Below are 23,563 nucleotides of genomic sequence, written 5' to 3'. Positions count from 1 at the left end.
TCTGGCTCCTTTTCTAACAGGGCTGTTCCAACCACCACAGGACCCTCGGTGCCCAGTCCCACCTGTGATCACACATGGCCAGGTTATTTATAGGGGGAGAAACTTCTGAGGAGGCTCTGGTGCTTTGTTCAGCTGAAGTGGGGAAGGTGTTTTAGCCCAGTGAACAGGGTAATACCTGGATGCCACATCCTACTACAAAGAGCTCTTCCCCCAGGTTTTGCATTAGAGAAAATGTGAAAAAGCTGCATGACACAGCATTATGTAGTGTTGCATTTAAACCCATTTGTAGTTCCAGCCTTTATTTCAACATCTTTGGCCCAGGGCCCTAATAATAACAACAAGAAAACGGCAAAAGATTGCTTGTTTATGTAACTGTAAACCACGCTGATACCAGCAGTGGGTATCCTGGCCATACTCTCTCTTTTCTCCCCAGCAACACCAACTGATTTTAGTTTTTCCTGAGAAAGATGGGAAGAAAAGCTCCAGCAAGGCCAAGAAATATGCTGTATATTTAAAAATAGGTTTCAAGATATGTTTTAGCTTATGTGATGGAAAAGCAAAAGTCAATCACCTGAAAAAAGCTGATTAAAGCTTTCACTCTTATTGAAATTAGGGAAAAAATTCCTACTAGTTTCATTATGAATTTCGAATTTGCAGTTCTTTAGCATGGTGCCATCCTAACTGCATGCAGGCTTACAAATATTTTGACTTAATAGTTTCATATTTCTTCACCGCAGTTATTTGATAAAAATTGTTTTAGCAGTATTTAAACTAGTAATAACAATTAATATTAATAATTTCATGTGACAGTAAGAAATGGCAGTAAAGTATTTCAAATACTTTTTGACTCAACAGCTTTCCCTCTCTCTAAACACTGCTTCAGTGTTTGGATTTTCTATATCCATATTTCATAGAGGCCAAATAAAAGTGACTAAAGAGTTTAACAAAAAAAAGTTTATTACCAAAATACAATATTAAAGTCAATACGTGACAAACTCCTGTAAAGCAAAATAAATTATTCTACCATTGTACAGTATTCCAGAAGGTAGTTAAAGTAGTACTACAGACTTTGCTTCATCCTTCCAAAGAGTTGCCTATCAGGAACACAATCCTAGAGAGAGCTTAAGGCATGCAGCTTAATGTGCTGGATAACTTTATAAAACAAAACTCATCCTATTTAATAAGATACAGTATCAGAATTAACTGCAGTCTTTACATGTCAGTTTTCTAAATTTTTTTATACTTTGGCTATAAAAGCAGTGCCATAGTGTTACAATACCTTTTCTTAAAAAAATACATGTACCCATGTCCATGAATATCAAATGCAAATGTAAATTTCTATTAAATATATCTTAACAAATGTTACTTTGAGCACCAACTGTACATTTCTTCAAATGATTAAATAAGTGCTTATGAAAGAGGAAAATACAATAACTCTGACTGAATCCCACTCTATTTTTCCAGGTCAAGCATAAATCAGGAAGATGAAATATGCACCCATTTTTCAGTACAGCCAAGTATGAATGAAGTTTGCTCTTTAGTGGAAGTACAGGCATTGCAAACAAAGCTGCAAGGTACAGTTTGTATCACAGAATAAGATCTAATTTAAACAAACAGCACGTGAATAGCTGATCACCTGCTAGTGCTGTGACCAGAGACAAAAATAGTTTAAAAGCTCAAAGAAAGGGGAAATTTGCAGTGTCAATGACTCCGAAATGTGCTTAAAACCCCTTACAAAACATGCAACCAGGCCAGCCATACACTCTGGAAAGCAGGTAACCTGAGAAACAATTTGCTTTCAGAAAAACTAAGTCTATAATTATTTCACATGCAGGACTTCTGACAAAGTCCCTGGGAATCGTGAGTGGGTAACTAATTGCAAGCAGCATGGAGACAGCTAAAAAAAGTAAATCTCTGTGCATATGGGAAAGAATTCTTTGTTGGCATTTGTCAGGACTGATAATGGTTTTTAGAGGCAAGTAGCCTTCTGTTTTACAGGAACACATGGTCAAAAAGAACAGAGCAACAAGATGGCAAAGAACAACTGTGAACAGCCACATCCTGCTCAGGAATCTGTGACACTGATTCCTGGTGCACTGCACAGAACGCTGCTCGTGTGCCTTCCACACACACCAGAGCTGTTCTTCTGCATTCAAGGTTATTGGCTTCTGAAATTTTGGTTCATTGCCATCTCCTTTTTAGCTTATGAATGCAAGTTTTTCCTTTTTTATCTTTCACTAGCTGAGCAACTTTAACAGAATTACACAAAAATAACAGTGTGGTAAATATTGTTTCTGTGAATACTGACTGGTAGTTTAGCATTACTAGCAATCTCACTGTGCTTTAATTTTTCAAACAAATGGGACTTCTGAGTGAGAAATTTGAGATATATTCCAGATGATGTAGTATTTTCACATTAATTCTACACTGAAGGTATAACAGCAGTGTCAGTAAGACAATATGAATATCCCATTTAAAGTTCATTATCTCCTCTGGAATTTGGGATCATGTAAATAAATAATGTGTTTTTCAAATGTAAAATCCAACTGTAGGAATATGAAAAATAACTATTAACTGAAAATAATGTATAATTAACTTCAAATACGTATTTAAAGTATCTCAAAAATTGAACACAAAAATGCTTTGACCTTATATTCTGACTAATTCTTCAAGTCATATGTGTACTTTCTGCTATCTAATTTATAAACAAAATAATACCTATTTAACCCAAAAGAAGAAGTCAAATGGAGGAAATTTCTTGAAAACAAGTATCAAATACACTTGAAGTCTTAGTGCTTTTACCCTGGCCTCTACATTTTGTGCTGCTTCATGAAGCTGTGACTTCTGTTACTGTTTTCTTTTCCTGGTTGCCACTTCCAGGCAGTGCTAGCACAATACAGACACTCCATGTGCCAGCCTCACATTTACAGCTGCAACTGATTTCTGCTGCCAGGAGGGTGTAAATAAAGGAACCAGCAACCACTGTTTTTCCTAAGAGTAAGGAACTTTATAAATACTGAGCTACTAAAGATCAGGTCACTGCATGCCCGTGTCAGCACTAGGCAAGCTGCTGTGCATCTGCCATTCATTAGAAGCAGGAATACATGCCTGAACCAGGAAGTTTAAATCTGGCTGCCAAAGGGCTTCTTTGGAAGTGATACTACACTTAATGAATGTTTCAAAGAAATTAAGTAGCCACCTTAATCAATAACCTCAACAAAGTTGCCAGGAAACTAGCCAGTGCAATAATATTCCACATTGATATACAGATGAGTATCTTCTACTGCCAACTGCTGTAACTGTAAAAACAACACACAAAAAATCCCTCCACACTGTAATTTTAAAAGCTGAAGGTTTTAAAAGGATGAGATTTCTATGTGTTTCTTAGACAACAAAATAATTTCTAATTCCCTTTATCAATCCACACTATAGGCACTAGTAAAATTTATTCAGTAAGCGACTGGATACAGTTTTGGCTTAAGACATTGTTTGCCATTTCTTTTTTTAAATATGATTTTCTACAGGAAAATTATCTTTCAGCTCATTATTTCTACAGTTACAGCTCTGACAGACAAGTGGGAAATTTGGCCAGCCAGTGGCATTTCAAAGATTGCCAAAGCACGTAGGCGTTTCTGAAAATCCCAATGTGTGCTCACCTACATCTTTTGGAATCTACATAGATTTCATCTATGTCACTTTGTGGCAATTATTGTTAATATCTTGTTCTCATTAAAAACATTGCTCATCCATACTGCAAAATAATCACCAAAAATGGAAAGTGTCATTATAAGCTTTTTTTAAAAAATAAATCGTCTGAACGTGTCAAGAAAACCATGAAAAAAACCCAGGTTATTGTTATAAAAATAATCTGTTACACCCTTAGTTGAAAAGATAGCAGTTTTGTAGTTAGGATCCAATCAAACAAATAGTTTTTAACAGAATGCTTCTAGGCCCTTCAACTCCTGCTGCTGTAAATCAATAAAAAGGATGGCAGTCTTTGTTGGAAAATGACTTGGGAGTTTGTAAAGCCTTAAAAATAGACTGGGAAAAATGGAACTCCTGTGTGTGAATACAACACACACATGCCCTGGCCCACCTCCCCTCTCCCCACCTTCCAGGCAGGAGGGCTTACCAGATCACACTGTAACAGTTCTATCTGATCAGCTGCCAGATCATCTTTGAAAAAAGAGGGTAAAAACCTTCTTTGCTGAATTACTTGGAAAACAACAAAGAGGGAGGAAGAAAAAAGCTTTTCAAGTGATTCAAAGCTTTCACACCTTTGGGTTTTAAAGTACTGTGCTAATGCATTATTACTGACTAGTACCTGACAGGAAACGAAAAAACCCAACAATCCTACATTCTTGGCACCATATAAAGAAGTAACAGGTTAAAATGGATCGTTCTGTTCTCCACACCTTGTATTTATCTCTTAAATGATTCATCAGTCCCTGGTTCAAACACTGTACTCTGACTGAAACAAGAACTCAGGATGAGAAATCAAGTTTTGCTTGCAATTCTTCTCTTTAGCAAGTTTCTCAGGCAAAAATTAGCAAAAAAAGAAAATATTCACTCTAGGAAATTCTCTCTTAACTTACTGCTTCACCTAGTTTGTATTCTGAGTCGTGCTGTGGTCCTTGTTTAGAATGATGTTTATGATTTCACCCTCATGTTCTTTCATATGATCCAGCAGATTTTCTTTGTTGGTAGACTCAAAACCACAAATGCAGCAGCAGAAGAGAAGAACACAGTATTCTGTGCCAAGATGGGGTAGAGTGGAGTTCTTTTCTAGACTACATGAGGTATTCATCAAGGTAGGCTTTTCATTTTCATCAGAACCTGAAATTTCATTTGTAGTCTGGTTAATGGACTCTGTAAAAGACACCAGGTTATCTGAACTTCCTAGTATAGGTACTGTACTTTCATCTGCGCCTTCTAATAAGGTTTTGTCAGTGAGTTGTCCTTGAAACCTGAAATAATAATAAAAACCAAAACAAATATTAAAATATACAGCTGTTGCTTTTAGATGGGAACTTTATTTAGGGTCAGGGTTGGGTCTTTTGAAAGATAATAGGGCTTGACAGACATACCTACTGCTTTGTGAAATTGCATCATTAATAGCTTTGTTCACTTGTTCATAGTTATAATTTTGGTCACTTGCATGTTTCCACATGTGGGACTTCAGGGATGGAGGATGGCTACATACATATCCACAGAGAGAACATCTGGGGGAAAATGGAGAAGGAAAAAGAGAAACATTTCAAGGCCAAATTTTATTATTTTAGTAATGGTTTAGTTCTTCCAAAAGGATGAGTAAGCAGATAGAGCCATGTGAACCTTCTTCTTAGTCCCATTTTCAGTTTCATAACTGGGTCACGTTAGTTTGCAAAGTTTCATCCTGAAATATAAGACTATTTTTAGGATCTGAGAACATTCTAATTTTTAAAAAAATTTCCTACACAACTGAATTGAAATCCTATCTGTTTGGCCTGATAAAACTGTGTAAACACTGCAGAAATGCAGTACTTCTGCTGAGTGCAGAAACAGGGCATCTGGCAGGGAGGTGGTGAGCTCTCTCTGCCACTGCTCTGAACCAAGCAGGAACTGTGTAATTAGCACTAATTATGTCAATTGAACTAAGTAAGTCTTTCCTGGTATAGCAGGTATTAGTTTATTAAGGAGCACAGAGTTGTTGAAGTTGGAAGGGACCTGTTGAGGTTGCACAGTCCAATCCAGCCCCTCAAGCAGGATCAGCAGGTTGCTGAGGGCAGTGTCAGATTTTGAATAGATTCACAGATCAGGATTCAGATAGATGATCATTTTCTCCAGAGTTTTCCATCAGCTCCAGTACCACAAGACTAAATCTTTTACTACCCTGTAAAACACCATCTTATGCAGTAAAGAACTAAACCTTAAAGAATAAATCCTATTGACAGGGAGATGTAGTGTATATTTATGGACAGAAATAACCCAAGACTGATCAAATCCTGTGTAACCCTTTTCATGCACGAATATAGATCAGAGGAGGTTCTTTATGTGTTTTTAAGATGAAAAATTAAGTTACCTCAGCATGAAGGAGTGAGTGATACTGCATGACATCACTTCAGAGCAGGATCTGTCTTTTTGTCTTTTGGATAAAAAAGCTATTTTGCTCAGCTGCCTGCTACTTGGGAAGGCTTCAGTTCCCCAAATCCCATGGAAAAGATCAGAATCAACTGAAGGTGACCTTGTGCTAATAAATTATAACTAGGAATGCAGCTCTGCTCAAGCAATGGGATCCCAGTGTGTTACTACGATGAGTTTGTTAAAACTACCACAATGCAAGTCAGTTTTTGTAAATTTTTAAGACCTTTTCAGAAATGTAACCTGGAAACACAAGAAGGCCTACATGAAACCACATTATACACTACAATTCAGTAAGGTTTTCTTAATGACAATAGGGTATAGTCCTTAAATGCTCTGCAAATAATCATACACAGAAAAGAACTTCTGCTCAGCAGAAGATTGCAGAGAACAGCACAAATCTCCCAAGTGAGGTGAAAGCACAGTACATTACCTTGCTTATGGAGCAAGGTAATTCTGTCCTGCTGGGGAACAATGGGTGTGTCCTTCTAGCTCACTCTTCTCTAGGATCCTATTTGTCTCTTTTCCTTCTAATTTGGAGCCTTACAAAGAAAATGGATGCTTTCAAAGATAGGTGAGTCTATTCTCAGATTGGGAATCCTAATATCTCTAATGAGGCTGTTACAAAATATATAATTAGGTAAAAGGCAGACCTTAAAGTTAATTTATAAATAAAATTAGGCCAAAATAATTTTTTTGTAAGACACAAAGATCAACAAATAATCTTAATTTCATTTAATGTGCCCACTAGTCTCACCATACATATGATTTTCTGTGCCACTAACACTGCTTGGTCAGTGATTTGGAAACACAGTAAATGAAGCCACAGCCCAGTGTCCATTTTTAGTCCCTTTAAAATACTCTCATTTTTTGAAGCTCATTAATTTGCTCAGATGATTTACTAATAAAATTTATTTTGCTGAGAATAGTATCTTTTGAGGCAAATACTGTTGATTATTTTAGCATACAGTTCAAATCAGACACAGAAACTCCAACAGCTTTTAGTATGCTGCACTACAGTTAATGATCATATACTTACAGTATATGCAACTTTGTCAGAGAAACAAAATTATTTACCACTGAGTTTAGGAGCAGAAGCCTTTCAATACCATAGCATGACCTGCCCTACTGCTTGATTTGTGCTGAAATATTAAGCTTCATTGTTCAGGTGTAGTCTACATTGATACACTGAGGAAACAATTCTCTTGCAGCTTTGGATAGACTAATTCCTTGGGGATCAGGGACCAAAGTGTGGAGGTTTCCAGTAATCCATGGTAATACCAGGAGCAATACTGTGGAATTATGACAGCTGAGCAAATACAACTTAATGCTTCTAGGAACATTTGGGAAAAATGCAGTGGAAGTACTTTAAATTGTAGAAGCAGCTTTTCTTGAGAAGAAACCTCTATATGAGTGTAGCTTTATTTAGACTTTTCATATTGCCCTTAAAATCTTCCACTAAGAAATATTCAGAATATTCCTGATTTTCTTTCTTTTCCCTTCCCAATTTCTATTTTTTGTTACAAATTAGTAGTAGGCAATTACACACATTTGTACCAACTTTCTCATATATCTGTAGACCACCCATATCTATGAACAGACTGTAAGGGACACTCATCCCTTTATGGCTATTCATATGAAATCTTAACTAGGTGATGCCAACCTGGATTCCAACTGACATGTACATGCAAAGGCTGTGCCTAGACTGAGATACTAAAGAAAGCCAGGGAACATTGCTGGATACTGGAATTTACCTGTCTATAATATTAAATGTTGGAAGTGCCATGACATGGTTTTGGCTCATACAATCTCCTAACAACTCCAGGCATGCTTAGGTAATTAACACGGCCCAGAAACTACTTGCAATAGCCAGTTGGGTGCAACCACCACAGTCTGGAAAGGAAAGGTTGAACAGTGTCCCAGAGGGAAGTCATGGACATGTTTAATCAGCCAGCAGAAGCATGGCCTGGGAATGCCATGGCAAATCCATCAAAAAACCCCAGACAACTCTGTGGACCAAAGAATGTCTCAAGGAGGGAAGGGAACAGGATCTGAACACTGCTTTAATGTAACAAGACCCCCAGTGTCAGAGCTTTTGCCAGGTGAGCCCGTTACATACTTGAACTGTTCCAAGAGCTGCACTGCCTGATGCTCCTGGGGGTGCTGCCTCATGTGGCACTTCAAGCTATTCATATTTGTGGTGGCGAAGTCACACACGCGACATCTGAAGAGACAACAACAAGTGACTGATCTGCCCATTCACTGCTGGCACTGCTCCAAACCCCAGCAGCTACCAGAATGCAAAGGTGCCTAGAAAGGCTGCAGCTGAGGACTAACCATATTTACAGAACTCCAAGGTATGACATTAACCTGCTGTTGGGCAGTGAGAATCTTTTGCAGCCCAAAAAAGCCTCCACCTCTCAGCAAGCATCACTAGGCTTACAGATTATGCTTCTTCCTGAAGTGTCTGTCGTGCCCCTCTCCTGGTGTGGGTAAGCAGCACTAAGAGCAAGGGAGGTGAGGATGCAGGTGGCTGGGTGCAGCCCTTCCAAAGGCACAATGTGACCCTAAGAGCTGCAGGGGAGATTATGTGCTCTACTTAATGCACCAGCAATGTTCTCATGACATTGTAAAAGCCTAACCAGAAATAAAACACCAAGTTTCAGGGCTTTATTGCTGAAAAAGAAGTCAGTGACAAGATCAACATATTCAGATTTAAATGCCCTAAGCATGTCACTTCATGCCATTCAAATTTTTCTTTTTTTTACTTCTGTCACAGTATCTTTGAATAAAACCAACACATAGAACAGTCTGGATCTAAATTCAGATCCACGGATTTAGATCCCAAAGTATTACACAAATTCCTTGTTATTCATAAATACCAATATACTACCACACAACCTTCCTGTATCTACCATATTAAAACAGAAACCATCAAGTTCAGCTAAAATTCTTATATATTTGTTTGAACTTTCAGTGTTTCTTTTTTTTTGAAATGGTAAAATGTCCAGTTATAAAGTCTGTTCTATAGTGTGAAACAGTTTGAGACTGCTGCATACTTAGCCTGAGAATACTCACTATATTTTTGAAAGGATATAATTGTGCAGTACTAAAATCCAGAACATATCAAATCTACAAAAACATACCCTTTAAGGCTCAACACCTTAGTTTCCAGCAAGTTTTGTAAAACAAATATAAAATATGTTTACAGTTCTCAAAAAGGCAGCAATGTAATAGGTTGCTCTTTGATACCATGGAAGGCTTGAGGATTTCATGCTTCAGAAGGAGAAATACCATAAATACTGGATCATTATGATTTTCAGATGTGGCTCAAGTATCCTGCCAGGTTTTCAGATTTGTCTAAGGGGTTTATGAAAAAATAATAAGAGAAGCAAGGCAGATGGGTCGGTTTGTATTTAGTATGCAGCAGTCTGTATCACCAATGGAAAATTTCCAAGGGTTCCTAAATCAAAACAGACTGCTAACACCAATTTGAAAACTACCACATACAAGACACTCTACAGTATCTGTTCCTCCAACCTCACTAAGTAATAAATAATAGTAACAGTGAAGGTTCTGAGGAGAAAACAATCTATTTGTATTCCACACTTGGTCTCTGAGTAAACATCTTGTGAATTTTTGCTCATGTTATGGGATATCGTTATAATGCACAAATCAAAATACAGCATGTCTTCAGGGTTTGTTTAGCCAAAAGAGAAAGTCCCTGGCTTGGCTCAGCCTTTCAAGGTGTTGAGTTCTCAGAATTTACACTAAAGACAGGAGTTTACATTAAATATCTGTTCAAAAAATCTATTGACTCAGATCTATTTTCTAGCCACTAGAGAGGGACAGAGATCCACACTGTATAAGCACAGATTCAATTTGGGGGAATTTATGCAGCAACCAATAGGAAAATGCAGGATTTATTTTTTTTGCTGGGGACCTCAGCAGTAGCATTACATGTGATTTTAGGTACCCAAGTTCCTATAAAAATCCATATGATACCCTTGTAGAAACCTTACAAAATATGATCCTAAGTGAGTATGTTACTATTGTCAGAAACTAGTGAAAAAGATGAGGCACTTGGTGAGAAGCGCAGAATTTTTCCACACTCTGTAGCAGCTGATGTATAAAGCAGTAATATGACAATGGAGAAGGTTTTGCAATAAAGCAAATCCAAAAATGAAGTTAGGTGTGCAAGGGTTTTGAGAAATATATTATTACTGTTGGCCAAAGTCCAGTATTATAACAGAATTATCTTCCTCTCCACATGTGAACGCTTCAAACTGAAAAAAGGCAGAAGACTGCCATAGCAAAAGATGCATTCTGGAAAAATTAGCAAATCTTAATTACATAGTTTGAGTCAGCCAGTAAGTTTGTCTCCTTGAGTAACTTGCAGTACAAGAGTGTAACTGCAGCTCTTTGCCAGCCCCTCTGCCAAGGGCACGAGCAGCTCAGTGGCCTGGCAGGCTGAGGCAGGCACTCACCTGTAGGGCTTGTCCGAGCTGTGGATGCGGCGGTGATTGCGCACACCCACGTACGTTGTGCTCGTGTAGTCACAGACATCACACCTGAACAGCTTCTGGGCTGAAGACTTGCTTCCTATTGGAACAAAATCCATGATTTTAGAGAGCTGCACTCAGCGTTGTAAGGAATTCTCAGATTATAATTTCATCACAAATGAATTATGAAACACGAATTTGCATTTTAAAGTAATAGTTTTGAATGTTGATAAATATTTAATACTTTTAAAGTATTACATAAGACAGCAGACACAGAGGTAATAAAGGTATGGTTTATTTTACCATACTTTTCTGCATTTGCCCTGCCATCTACAGAAATTATTAAAATTTTAGACAACACATTCTTTTTTTCTATGTGGACATTTTCCTTCTCCCTGCAGTTGGGTGAAGTCCTGTGTTACAGCAAAAGGTGATAATATGTGGGACTGCTGAACCCAGCAGTTTCAGTGCTTTGCAGAATGCATCAAATCAAAGGAAAAGACTGGGATTGAGAATGGATGAGTTTCAAACTGACAAATACAGAAAAGAAAAGCAAAAGACCTCCCAAAGCCTCTAAATCCTTTTCATCATCCAACATACAGTCACATGTTCTGAAAGATAGGAGATGATAAAAAAAATAGATATTGACCAGATGTCTTAATAAATAATTTGGAACTTATCCAAATTACCAAAAAGCAATTGTAACAAAAGTAATTTTTTCCTTCCAGAATGAAAAAGACTCTTAAAAAATTAATGGTTGCAGAGACAAAGGCTAATGACTCCTTACACAGGGAAATGTGTACCCACCAGTGCACAGTTGGAATATTTCTGAGATGTGAGTGTGTACACTTTAACAGCCCTGTTCCTGTTCCCTCACTGAATAATGGGACTGATTTGGGGTAAGATATCAACCTTTGGGAAGAGGGATGGCATTTTTTATGCAGGTAATTTTCCCATACCAGCCTATCATGCTGCACCTGATGCAATTTTTTTTAGGCTGAATTTTCTCATTATCAAAACAATTAAGAGTCATGATGGTAAAACTCTTTTTTTAAAGAGACATTTCTTTTCCCACAGGCAGACAATTAATTATGCCAAAAGGGTTCCAAATATATTATTCTGATGAATACAGTCACAGAGCTTCAATAGTAAGGAAAAATTAAAACTAATCAAACTTTCACTCCAAAATTTAGCACTTTTGGTTCAAGATGCAAAGTAATTGGGTAAGGCTGATAACCTCAGAGGGTTATTGTGAAGAATATATAGTATATCACATGAAATAAAATAGCAGTCTGAATGCAAAGATAGTGAAATAAAATTGCAATATTTCTGTGTGTACCAAGATAACCAAAAATATATTTCCTATATTTCATTTAAAAACATGACACAGTTCTCACTCTTTAGCATTCTTATAAGAAAAAATATGGACATAATACACAGCAGGCACTCTTTGCAAGTCAACCTTAAAGCAAAATATATTGGAATTTTTCCTACAAAATGCTCAAAATTTATTAATTTTTCATTTAATGTAAAAATTATCAGAACAATTCTGATTATTTACTTGAAGACTTTGGAATTTATATTTTTGCATTATTCTTTTATGAAAACACATTCATGTAGGAGACCTCAAGTGGATCAAGGACACTGACTGGGCTGCAGATCCATGGGAGAGCAGGGGCTGTGCTCTGCTTGAAGGGGTTTTCCATCTTAAATTCTGCAGCTTTAGAATGAACTGCTTCCAAATGTATTTTCTCTTACAAATTTGGTATTTCAGTGGGCAGGCAGTTTAAAACCAACAGTATCTAATGAGATTTTTAAAGCATTATGCAAACATATTAGCTACAGCATAGTTCTAAGATGCTCACACCCAGCAGCACACACTTAGGAGCAATTATTTATACCAATCACTACTTTATTCCTTCCAGAAAATGCACATAAATTACAATACATCACATAATCTCTTGCTGTTACAAAATAGCACTTGTGTCCCTCATCCCCTCAGCTGGTTTATTTCTTGTGGGTCTGGGGCCTGTTTTGCTTTGAAGATCAGGTCTCCTACAAGTGAATATGGAAATGACAGATCTTTGCTGCAGTAACAGGTGCTCCTGTAATGCTGCTTATTACCCTATTCCTTCATTATTAGACATTTACAGTCTGATCATATCTAGTGTCATAATGCTCCTTTTAATTTATTGTACAACCATGATGAATAAAGAGACTTTTAGGACTAACCATTTCATAAACAAGAAATGAAACTGTTCCAGCTCAGGCATCTTTCACATAAACAGATGCTATGCCATAAACTTCTTTGTTTTGTGTCGCTTTATAGGGATGACATCTGTTTGACATGAGATTGCTGTACTGCAGTGGTGCTGCAATTTGATTATAAATTGGTTCTGAAATAATTTAAGCATTCCACAGTATGAGTTAATAAAAGTTTAAAAGGAGAACTGTTTTCATTCAAGCCACATTACTAAATTTCATGTGGGGTAAACAATTAAAGTGCATGGCTGGAACACTCGTATAATGTAATAATAAAAAAAAAATATTTATGAAAACATTTCTAAATTAATTGAAAGCAGGCAGATTTCTTGAACAGGGGCTTCCCTTTCACGAAAGTCAAATTACAAAATCAGGATATAAACTGTAAGACAACATCATTAAACATACTAATTTCAAAAGCAGATAGGACTATTGATTTTCACATTACCAGGAGCTGAGCTCAAAAAGTGCAGTATTTCTCCAAACCTGACACTTTCAGGCATTGCAAGGTAGTTATTCCTGTATCAGGACATCTTTAGGAACACTGGTTTACAGCACACAAAACACCATCAGAAGTAACAGTCCAAGCAGTGCTTGTAGATATTTGTAACTTACTAAAGTAACAACGTTTTATTTCCTATCACCCCCATTAAAACATTTATGCTACTGCTCCTGCAGAAAACCCCCAGTATGTAACAGGGAACATTCCCACTGCCAGCAGACCCTCCCTGGCCATTTCCTTGTCTCCCCCTGGCTTTGAATGGCTCTCTCAGGCTTAGGTCCTGAAATGTACTGAGCAGTACAGATCAATTTCCTGAATTTAAATGCTTTCTGCATTGATGAGAGCAAAAAGGAGCCGGGAAGGGTCATTCTACCTGAGGTTGAGAAGGTAATTAACTTTTAACTCATATACTGAAGGCCAGAAAAGGAGGCAGTGTGAGCTGAGAGAGCAGAAAGCAAAGCTGGGAGCTCTGGTCTGACATGTACCAAGTTGTTTTGGGCAAACCACTGCCCATCCACCCTGGCTCCTGCTGGTCAGTGCCTTTTTTCACAAGAAATTGCATCAATTTCAACAACTTCTGCACTCACTGAGCAGCTGTAGAGGAAAGAGTAGAACCCAGAAATTACCACAGCAACCTAAGTACTATTAGAGTGCACATTTTGCTGTCTAAATAAACGAGAGAGCACAGATAGGACAGAAAAGAGCTTTGTGCACAAAATGGGAATACTTCAGCTCACAGTTGTTCAGAGACTATCTAATTACTAGTATTTATCCATAATGCTCTAAAATTGCAAAATGCTAATAATTACAGTCTTGCCTTCAAAATAAAAATGCTGTAAATATTTTCAGTAGCTGTAACTCAACAGAGAAGAGGATGCATTCACACTGCAATGATGCATAGCAGCTTTCCAGGACACACAAGGGATTTTAAGGCCACATTTTCTCCTAAACTTCAGAATTTGGTTATTTTTTTACCCTATTTGATTACCTTAATGCCTCAAGAGTTTGTTGGGTTTGTTTTTGTTTTGCTCTTTTGTTTCTGTTTATGTTTTGCAAACAAACCCTATTAAATTAGAAACAGATACACAGTTAAACAAACATGAGGCTCTAAGCAACCAGGTCTAGTGGGAGCTGTCCCTGCCCATGGCAGGGCTTGGAAAGAGAGGAGCCTTTAAGTCCTTTCCAGCCCAAACCATTCAATGTCTCTATGAAAATACATACCTACTGTTACCCAGGCAACTCTTACAGATACAAGTTGCATATCTAGAATGTCTTACATTTGCCTTGCTAGGGCTAAACTAAACGACTCATTTTGGGCATTACCATAGTTAAACAGAAATTTCTAAACTCAGAAGGGATGGCATTGTATGCATATGCTGACAGTAAACTACATTACCATGGTGAGTTTTAAAAAAAAGGCTTTGTTTTGTTTAGGTCATTTAGAAAATACTACAGCTGTTGAAGAAAGGAAGAAAAAAAAATTTTCTTCTTAAAAATCCAGAATAATATTGCATATAAGTTGTTAGTCACAAGAAGGGTTTAATTACTGGGGCTAAAAATATATCAGCTAACAATAAACACCACCTCAAGACTGACTATGGTAAATTCTGCCCTCTGGAAAGAACATACATTTAAGGTTATGAACAGGCATGAAAGCATTTCAGCACAAGAGATCTTAAAACCAGTTCCACAAATACAGCAAACAAGTAATGTTATGAGTGAGTCTTTGTAATTTCAAGTGTAAATATAAACAGTACCTTCTCTATCATCTGCTTCGTTGGAAACTATTAGTTTGTTAGCTGTGGCTGTAGAGAGGAGATCTGGAAGACTGTGTTGTTCTCTTTCATGATTTCGCAGCTGGCTCTGAAAAAAACCAGTTCCTAATGTTAAAAAATACACTACAAACATACAGTGACAAACACACAGACTTGGGATATTGCAATCATCTGTGACATTGCTACTCAAGCTTTAATGACAACTGGCATGAAATGCATGTTAACAGATATACAGATTATCCCTTAGGTAATTTTACTACAAACAAAACAAGTAAATATCATGGATTAGTAACATAAAGGACTGGTAAAAGTGACTGAGAGGATTCTATGATTTGTGTTTTTTTAGAAAATAGATTTCCTTCTTTCCCCATTGCCACAGACAAGTGGCCACAGTTCTTCCTCCAAAATTACTGTCCTCCAAAAGCAGTATGAGATTAGAGGCTTGTGTGTGTGAAAATTACGTCAATTTTCATATTGCATACTGACTTAAGAATACACCAGTCCTGTTTCTACTTGCTTGGGGAGGAGAAAGAAAAGAGAGCCTTTTGCTACCCTACCTGTATATTTTTTCAAACTAGGACTAAATGACAATAAATATGGGACAATTTGCATGACCAATGCTTCCAAGAGGTTCAGCTGTACAGCTGGGTACTGATGCAATCTGTTCTGTATTCCTGAGTACTGAGCTGAGTGCATAGGAACTCACTCACTAATGCTTAAAATAGCAATTAGGAAAATGACAGAAATGTATTATTCTGCTCTGGTATGTAATCTTTCATATCTAAGTTATACAGAACATCCAGAGCAACAAAACAGCAGAAAAAATAAAAAAATTTCTGCTTCAATGTTACCCCCAACTGCCACACTCACAAGAGGAAGGCATGTTTCAGCATTCTTTTAAAATTTCAGCTATTAAGTTCTTTGATGTTTCCATTTCTTCCTGCAGTTGCTATGTGTGGGCAGAAAAACAACACTGTATTATTATGTCCATAAGATAATCCTCAGGAAAAAAAGTTATGTGAGGAAGCAAGGTTATTTCAGTGAGTAAAGCAGAATAATTACAGTTGAACTGTATATTCAGCACGTGCTGCTGGCAATAATCCCTAATGGTAATTACAACGAAGCCAGGATGTCAGACTGAAATAAGTTAGAAAGAGGGATCACCAGTTATTAAGAAAGCAGCGAAAGAGGCTATTTAGGGATTCCAGAGAGGCACGGGGAAGAGCTCTACCTTGTAGTGGAAGGACTCCTCGCACTGCTTGCACTGGTACATGCGAGCTTTGCAGTGGTTGATCATGTGGCTCTCCAGGCCCTTGCTGTCGCCGGCGATGTGCTCGCAGATGGGGCACTGGTAGGGCTGGCGCTGGCGGTGCACGCGCAGGTGCTGCTTGATGTAGCCCTTGTTGCCGCTGCTGTAGTGGCACAGGCGGCAGCGGTACGGCCGCTCGGCGCTGGGGATGAACTCCACCAGGCTGCTCCCCGCCACGGCCGCCTCGGCGCCGCTCTGGCACTGCGCGTTGTCCTGGAGCTCTTTCAGGATGTCATCGTCGGAGGCGTTCTGGTCTGTCCTCTCCTTCAGTTTTTCAATGACGGTGAGCAGTGACATACTGATGCCCATTTTAATTGGCGCTTCTGATAACTCCGGTCTGTCTTTCTTTATCTCAACTATCGCACATTCGCTTTGGTTTAAGCCACCGAACTCCTCTGAAGGATCCTTAAGTGAGGACACCACTTTAGAATGAGCCATGCACGGGCCATCAGCTCCTCCCTGTCCTGCACCTGCACTCGCAGCATCTTCTCCAGTCAGAGCCCTGAGGCTGGACCGTGTCAATTCTGCAGCTCTGATTGGCATTGTAACAAGAGCTTCTGCCGCTAAGGAGTGCAGTCTCAATGACTCTGAATTTGTCCTCCTTCGTGCAGGAGGCACATTTTCGTCAGCTGTTACATTTTTATTAGCGCTTAATTCGTTATCTTTCTTCTCGGTGTTATTCCATTCTATTATTACTTCTTGAATTGCATCTGAATGATAAACTTCAGCAGGTTCTTCACAGGTAACAGAGGACTCCTCTGAGATCAATTTTTTTTCTGTTTCAATGTCAGTGTTCATTAAGAATGGCTTTTGTAAAACACTTTCTTCAGCACCTGGCAAACGCTCTACTATGACATTAACGTGACCCTTTTTATTTGGACTACAACTGATGATTTTCTGTGCTGATGAAAGCAGGCTGTCAGTTATCATATTGTCTGTTTCTGTATCTGATACAGTCTCCTCTACAACCTCTGTAGTAGGAGAATGCACCACGGACTCACTTAATATCTCTTCCTCTTTTACATTTGTTCCTACGGGCGATTTACACGACAGCTGCTCAGAATTGCAAATCTGAAGCTGAAGAGAAGGCTCAGTATGGATATCAAGTTCACTGTTTTCCAAAGAGAGGACAACTGTATCCACACTCTGAGGTGTGTGAGTTACAACTGTCTCTGACAAGCTGGCGGTTTCATTTTCTTCCTCAAAGATGGGGTAGGAGCAATCAACCTCCCCCGCGTGTTTCCAGGCGTGTGTTTTCAACATCCTCTGCTGACCGCAGGTGTACCTGCAAATTAAACACCTGTACATGCCATACTGCTCGTAGGTGTACCACTTCCTCCTACCCATTTCAGGCACAGGAGCAGACTGAGCTGGATCCTTACATTCCACATTTCCTGTCTGATCAGTCCCTGATTTGACACTTCCTTCCACTGGCCCTTGCAGAAACGAACTTGTGACATTGACACACTGCTGCACTTTTGTCTGGATGCTGTTTTTACCACTGTTCTCGTGGTGATTTTGGAAGTGGGATTCAAGTTCTTCTTGGCTTTTGGAGGCAAAATGACATTCTGAGCACATTAATATCACTTCATTTTTCTGCCCGTGTTGTTTTATATGTTCTTGTAGAGTTAAAAGCGAAGGCGATAGAAAATTACAGAGACCACATTGGTAGCACGTCACCTTTTTTTTGCTTGGTGGAAGACATTCAGTCACAATATAATCTGCTTGCAACTCTTCAGTCTTTTTAGTAGCAATCACAGAGAGCTCGATGGCTTTAGCTGGGATTTCGCAGAGCTCAGCTGCGTCCAAGGCCTGCGCAGAAGCGTCGGCATGGGAACGTTTCTTCCCGATTAAAAGGCACCTTTGTGACTTCTCACTTTCAACTATTTTGCTCAGCTTCTGGATAACGTGGATCAGGGGGTCAGTTTTACATTTTCTCTGGTCTTCGCTGCTCTGCAGTGTTGGGCCAATGATTGTTTCAGAAATCAGCACAGCCTCCTGCTCCCCAATATTTGGCATCAATACTGCAATGCTGCTTCCTTCTTCCATAATACCTAGGAGAATGGGGGTCATAAAATAAAAATTTATACCTGCACAATAATGAAAACACAGCCCAGTACTATTTACATTGCTCTCTCTACCAAACACGGAAGCCCAATTCCACTAAACTAATAAAAATTTTCAGAATGGCTACAGAAATAGCCAAAGATATTGGGGACATTTAGTGGATGCTTTTCAATACAGCTGAAGAGAATAATTCCAAGAGAGCCTCCAACAGGCTTCCTCCAAGTTCTACAAGGGTAAGACAAGTATTATCAGATATAAGCAGAAGAACAGTGTTACAGCTATTCTCTTTTTCCTTACAAGCACTATACATTTCAATGCTAAACATTAAAATACCAATTGACAGTAACTGGTATATTGATGTTTAAAAGCATGGTAGGATATGAAAATATATTCCTAATGTACTTTGATGCATTGATGCTCCTAAAGCAAATGACAATTTGCAACAATATAGTTTACAAAAATAAGCAGGTTTTTTCCTTGAAATGTTAAAAGAAAGCAATTCTGTCATTTACTTGCATTAGTCATTTCACTATGACTATTTTAAAGACCATTCAAATGTCAAATCATACTTCTCATTATAAATGTCATTTTCTAGAAAACTCACTAATTGCAGCTACAACTTCTTAATTGCAGGGAAAATCAAATGGTACTAAAGTTATAAAGAGCATTTCTTTTCTGTTTTGAGGGGAAGCTACAAGCAGTTACTATTTTCAATTACTCCACCTTTAAAAATATCAAACCATAAACCACAGGCAATAATGTGCAGTGTTTGAGGTCAAATTAGAAGCCAATATACAAAAATGTACATGAAAACATACTTTGTGATGTGGGCAGAGCTGTGGGGTGGCGGGTGAAGGAGCTGGACAAAAGGTCTTACATTCCAATTCACTTCTCTAAAAATGTCTAGGAACAACCAATTCAAGTGCCCCTACATATACACACATTTTATACAAAGTTTCTATATTCTACAAATAAAACTGAGAACATAAAGAGATGAGGGATATTTATCAGCCATCCTTGAAAACTTATGCCAAGTATCATGTGGATTTTTTTTTTTCAAGAAAGATACAGAGGCCAAAAAAGAATTTCCAGAACTGCTCCTAAAAACCCATGAAAACTAATTTCTACTTGTGGATTTAGTGTAGAGCATTATAATGCACAGACACATGAGAGCAGGGTCTGTGGTGTCCCTTTCCCACTACAGAAAAATTCTAGGCAGAACTACATAAATTACCTTCATCTGCCATTCAACTTACAATTCAGGTTATCATCAGAGCTATCAATGTAAGCAATGTTAATTTTTTAGTATCATGTTAAATACTTCAAGCTGAAAACTATTATTTGAAAACCCTAATTCAGTTATATAAAAACACTCTGGGGTGTTTGTTTCATGCCTGTAACGTGTTTCAAAACCATTGTGAAAAGTGAACAAACCTGCTTTTTCTCCTGAATGCAGATTTAATGAAATGCTCAAAGGAGTAAAGTGTACTTGAAATATTTTCAAATTGAAAATGACTTAAGGAAAATTGATGTTACCTTAAATTACCCTTGGTACTTTTAAAACTTTTTAAGTAATTCTAAATAGGAAAATATTTTCTCCAGCTGAAAACAGCATAACAACTAGGAGGAAAAATCCGTGATAGAAGATCATAAAAGAAATATGCTGCCATGCACTGCTGCTATGTCAAAAAGGAAAACAGAGAGAGGACCTTCACCTGGATTATTTGGGATGCTTGGAGCTGATCCCCATTACCACACGCATAGCTACAGTATATATGCGTTATGTCACTCTTCGCTTAAAGTTTAATGCTTACTGTTGCAGGCTTTGGTTTTTAGAAGGATGGTAAGACCTGTACACAAATTATCACAGAGAAAGTTGGAAGGGACCCACAAGGATCATCGAGTCCAGCTCGTGTCCCTGCACAGGACCAGCCCCAAGAGTCACACGTGCCTGAGAGCGCTGTCCAAACCACCTACACAGTAATTAAAAAGCATTGTCTGGGGCTGCCAAAAGGACGCGGAGGGAAGATGCAGCCCCGAGCCAAATGCCTCCGAGCTGCCGGTTCCAGCCCAGCCCAACCCCGCGGGCCGAGCGCGGCCGGGCAGGGCGAACGCCTCCAGGGCAGGAAGAGCCGAGCACGCTTCGCACAACCCGTCTCGCAGAGGGCGGTGCGATGGTATCGCGGCCCCCGAGGGCAGGGAAACTCGCCGGCCGGCCGGCCACCCTCACCGGGGCGGCCGAGCCGCGCTGCCCGCCCCGCTCCGTGCCCGCGGGCGCCGCTCCGGCAGCGCTCCGGCCGTGGGGCAGCGGCGCCACTGCGGCCGAGAGCAGCGAGGAGGCGGCCCGCCGGGGCGGCGAGGAGGGGTGAGGAAAGGAGGGGAGGGGAGAAGAGCGAACGGAGGCAGCCCCGGGCCCGGGAAGGCGCCGCCGGGAGCCGCTGCCGCCCGCGGCTCCGCACATGGGCTGCGGCGCGGCGCCGCGGGGCCGGCCCGCCGCCGCCGCGCCTGGCGCCCTCCCTGGCGCCCGGCCGCCCGCCGCCGCCCGCCCGCCGCCGCCGTTGCCGCCCGCGGGCCCCGGGCCGCGCCGCGCCGCCGTTCGCCGGCAATAACGGAGAAAGCCCGGTTAGCCTCACCTCCGGCCACCGCTTCAAGATGGCGACGATGGAGCCCCTATCACGTGACCCGCGGGCCCGTGTCAGGTGACCGGCGGGGGGCGCCGCCTCCCGTTACCATGGGGACGGGGAGGGACAGGGACCGAGACAGGGCCGGGGGACACGGGACAGGAGGGGGTGTGTGTGACAGTGTCACCGTGCCGGGGTGACGCGGGCAGGAGTGTATGTGTGTGTGACAGTGTCACCGTGCCGAGTGTGAGCCAGGACGGTGTGTCCCCTCCCGGCAGGGCAGTGTCGCAGCCCTGCTGTCCCCGAGCCCCGCGCTGGCCGGTGCCGCTGCGGCTCGCTCGGGCTCGGGCTCGGGCGCTGCCTGAGGGCTCAGAGGGGCTCCGGGCTCTCCCTGAGGGCTCCCTCGGGCTCGGGGCGCTCCCCGCAGCTCCTCTGGGGACCGCTCCGGCCGGTGCAGCCCAGCACCCTCCACATCCCCGAGCCAGGGCCACGCTGGCAGCGCCACAAGCTCCAAAAACCGCAGAGTCTCCCAAGAACTGTTATTTTTCCCAGCACGGTTTTCGATGGTAAACACCTGTAGTTAAAAACTCCCCAACCTCCACGTTTTGAGTGTAAAGCTGTCAAGAAGGTTTAGCAGTTTGAAGTGGGCAGAAATGGAGAGTTTTACATATACACTGCATGTCAGGGGCTGCCTTGGCAGCTAGGTACCAGGTGTGGTACATGCGGTGAATTTGTGAGATATTTCATGTAGACTGAACAGTCAGGGGAATCGTGAGCTTCAAAAGTGATTTCAAAAGTGTCTGGGTAATGGCAGGTAAAATCCAGTCTTCATTTCCAGAATGGAGATTGAGGCGTGGTGATGTGAGATTTGGATTTGGAGCGATCTGGTAAAATTGTAGGAACTTTTTGCAATGATTGAACTTTTTGTTAATGATTGTATATTGCTTCATAGACATATGGTCTTTTTGAAGTATATGATCTTTCTAAAATATTGTCTAAAATCATGTATTACTCAAGAGGTGGATTTGACCATCCTTTCAATAGGCATCTCTAATTTTACTTCTTTCCTTTGACTCCTTGAATTATGAGGCCCTGTTTAATTATATAAAGTTTAAGACAATTCAAGTAATATCCTACAATCTCTGACTTGGTAAAAAAAATTAGTAAGCCTTTGATAAGACTTTTTTATAAAAAAATAAATTGCTGTCAGGAAAGTGCAAGGGCACAGCCTATCTTCTTAACACCTATTAAATGCATTTAATTTAAAAAAATAAAGGTAAAACTTTAGGCTGTATAGTATTTACAGTGTCAAAGGTAGTAATAATAATCATGGCTACTTGTTTCAGCCTTTTCTGCCATATTAAGTAGAATCTTTTCATAGAAAATGATTATTTTTTGTGTACCCTGTTCCTTTAAAAGCTTTGTTTCCACGTGTGTATATGTCATAGGTTAATTAACCAGTCAGCTGAATTGAATCACTCTTGTACATGCAGGACTCTCACCCTCCTTTTTCCAATCAAAATATGCTAGGATCTGATAGATCTGAATTAAAAATATCATCTCCATAGACTCTCTTATTCTTCTTTGTTGTAATTAAACCTGGACTAAGTTAAAGATTTCATTCTCTGGGCAAGTATGATTGTACCAAAAGAAAGATTTAGATTTTACACTTTTACATTAATTTGAAAAGCTTCTTAACTCACAAAGCTATTTTCCTATTTTTCATTTTCATTGCTTTCAAGTTGAAGGAGACATGAAACCAAATGAAATCTGGATAAGGCACCTTTCCCTGAGCAGTAGAGATGAAGCTCTTGGTTTGGGGATAATATGTTCAGAATGTTGATGTTTTTGTAAAAGTTTATACCAAATTGCTTCCTAAGTACTGTAAATATGTACAGAATGTCGGTGGCATGAGTTTTATGGTAAACATTATAAGCTTAATTTAAAAGAGTAACACACAGTCTAGAAACATCAGGTGAATTTTAAGCTACATCAGCAAAGATGCAATCTTGAAGTGAAAACATGCAAAGTGTGCAGAGGTTTTTGTGTACACTTTTAAAATAACAGAAATCTACAGGTAGTAGCTTTCCTATGAGGTGCCTGTTTATTCTTTGTGGCCTCAGTCTTGAAACTCTTTTCAGTCATCAAATGAACAATTAGGCTTGTTTTCATGAATGATTTGTACCAGCAATGAGTTATATAATTGTCAATGAAGAATCCAATTTAGCCCATGAGTTTTCTACATTTTCATGCCTGGCAGTTCCCAAACCATTCCAAAAGCTTTATAATTTTCACATTATTATAATGTATTATATAACTGGAGTCCCTGACTGTATTGAGTGGGCATTAAATAAACTGATTTGTAGCTCTGTGTACCAGAGAAGTGAACCTTGCATGGAGCCCTG

General features: G+C 39.8%; 1 protein-coding gene across 2 annotated transcripts; it reads right to left on the bottom strand.

The window, feature by feature from the left end:
- Positions 1-1,230: 1,230 nt before the first annotated feature.
- Positions 1,231-21,191, bottom strand: ZNF507 (zinc finger protein 507). Of its 2 annotated transcripts, XM_084214975.1 has the most exons (7): positions 21,171-21,191; positions 16,393-18,524; positions 15,144-15,249; positions 10,608-10,722; positions 8,240-8,344; positions 5,088-5,222; positions 1,231-4,967 (listed from the first exon to the last, which is right to left on the bottom strand). In XM_084214975.1, exons 2-7 carry the CDS (start codon positions 18,517-18,519, stop codon positions 4,604-4,606), a joined length of 2,952 nt encoding a protein of 983 aa, XP_084071101.1. In that variant the 5' UTR covers positions 18,520-18,524; positions 21,171-21,191; the 3' UTR covers positions 1,231-4,603. The 2 variants fall into 2 exon arrangements, with proteins under 2 accessions (XP_084071101.1, XP_084071102.1); XM_084214976.1 differs by lacking the exon at positions 8,240-8,344.
- Positions 21,192-23,563: the final 2,372 nt, after the last annotated feature.

Source organism: Fringilla coelebs, assembly GCF_963513975.1.
Source record: "Fringilla coelebs genome assembly, chromosome: 14".
Lineage (NCBI taxonomy): Eukaryota > Metazoa > Chordata > Aves > Passeriformes > Fringillidae > Fringilla > Fringilla coelebs.
Note: the sequence above shows the minus strand (reverse complement) of the source record. Positions and strands in the feature narration are given on the sequence as shown.

What these genes read in the sequence shown, in the direction of transcription:
- ZNF507 (XM_084214975.1), bottom strand. Translation starts at nt 18,519, where the DNA reads ATGGAAGAAGGAAGCAGCATTGCAGTATTGATGCCAAATATTGGGGAG. An exon ending in CGAAGCAGATGATAGAGAAG is followed by an intron (nt 10,723 to 15,143) that starts GTACTGTTTATA and finishes TTGTTCCAATAG; the next exon opens with GAAGCAAGTCTTCAGCCCAG. An exon ending in CAGCTCTTGGAACAGTTCAA is followed by an intron (nt 5,223 to 8,239) that starts GTATGTAACGGG and finishes ATTTTCCCCCAG; the next exon opens with ATGTTCTCTCTGTGGATATG.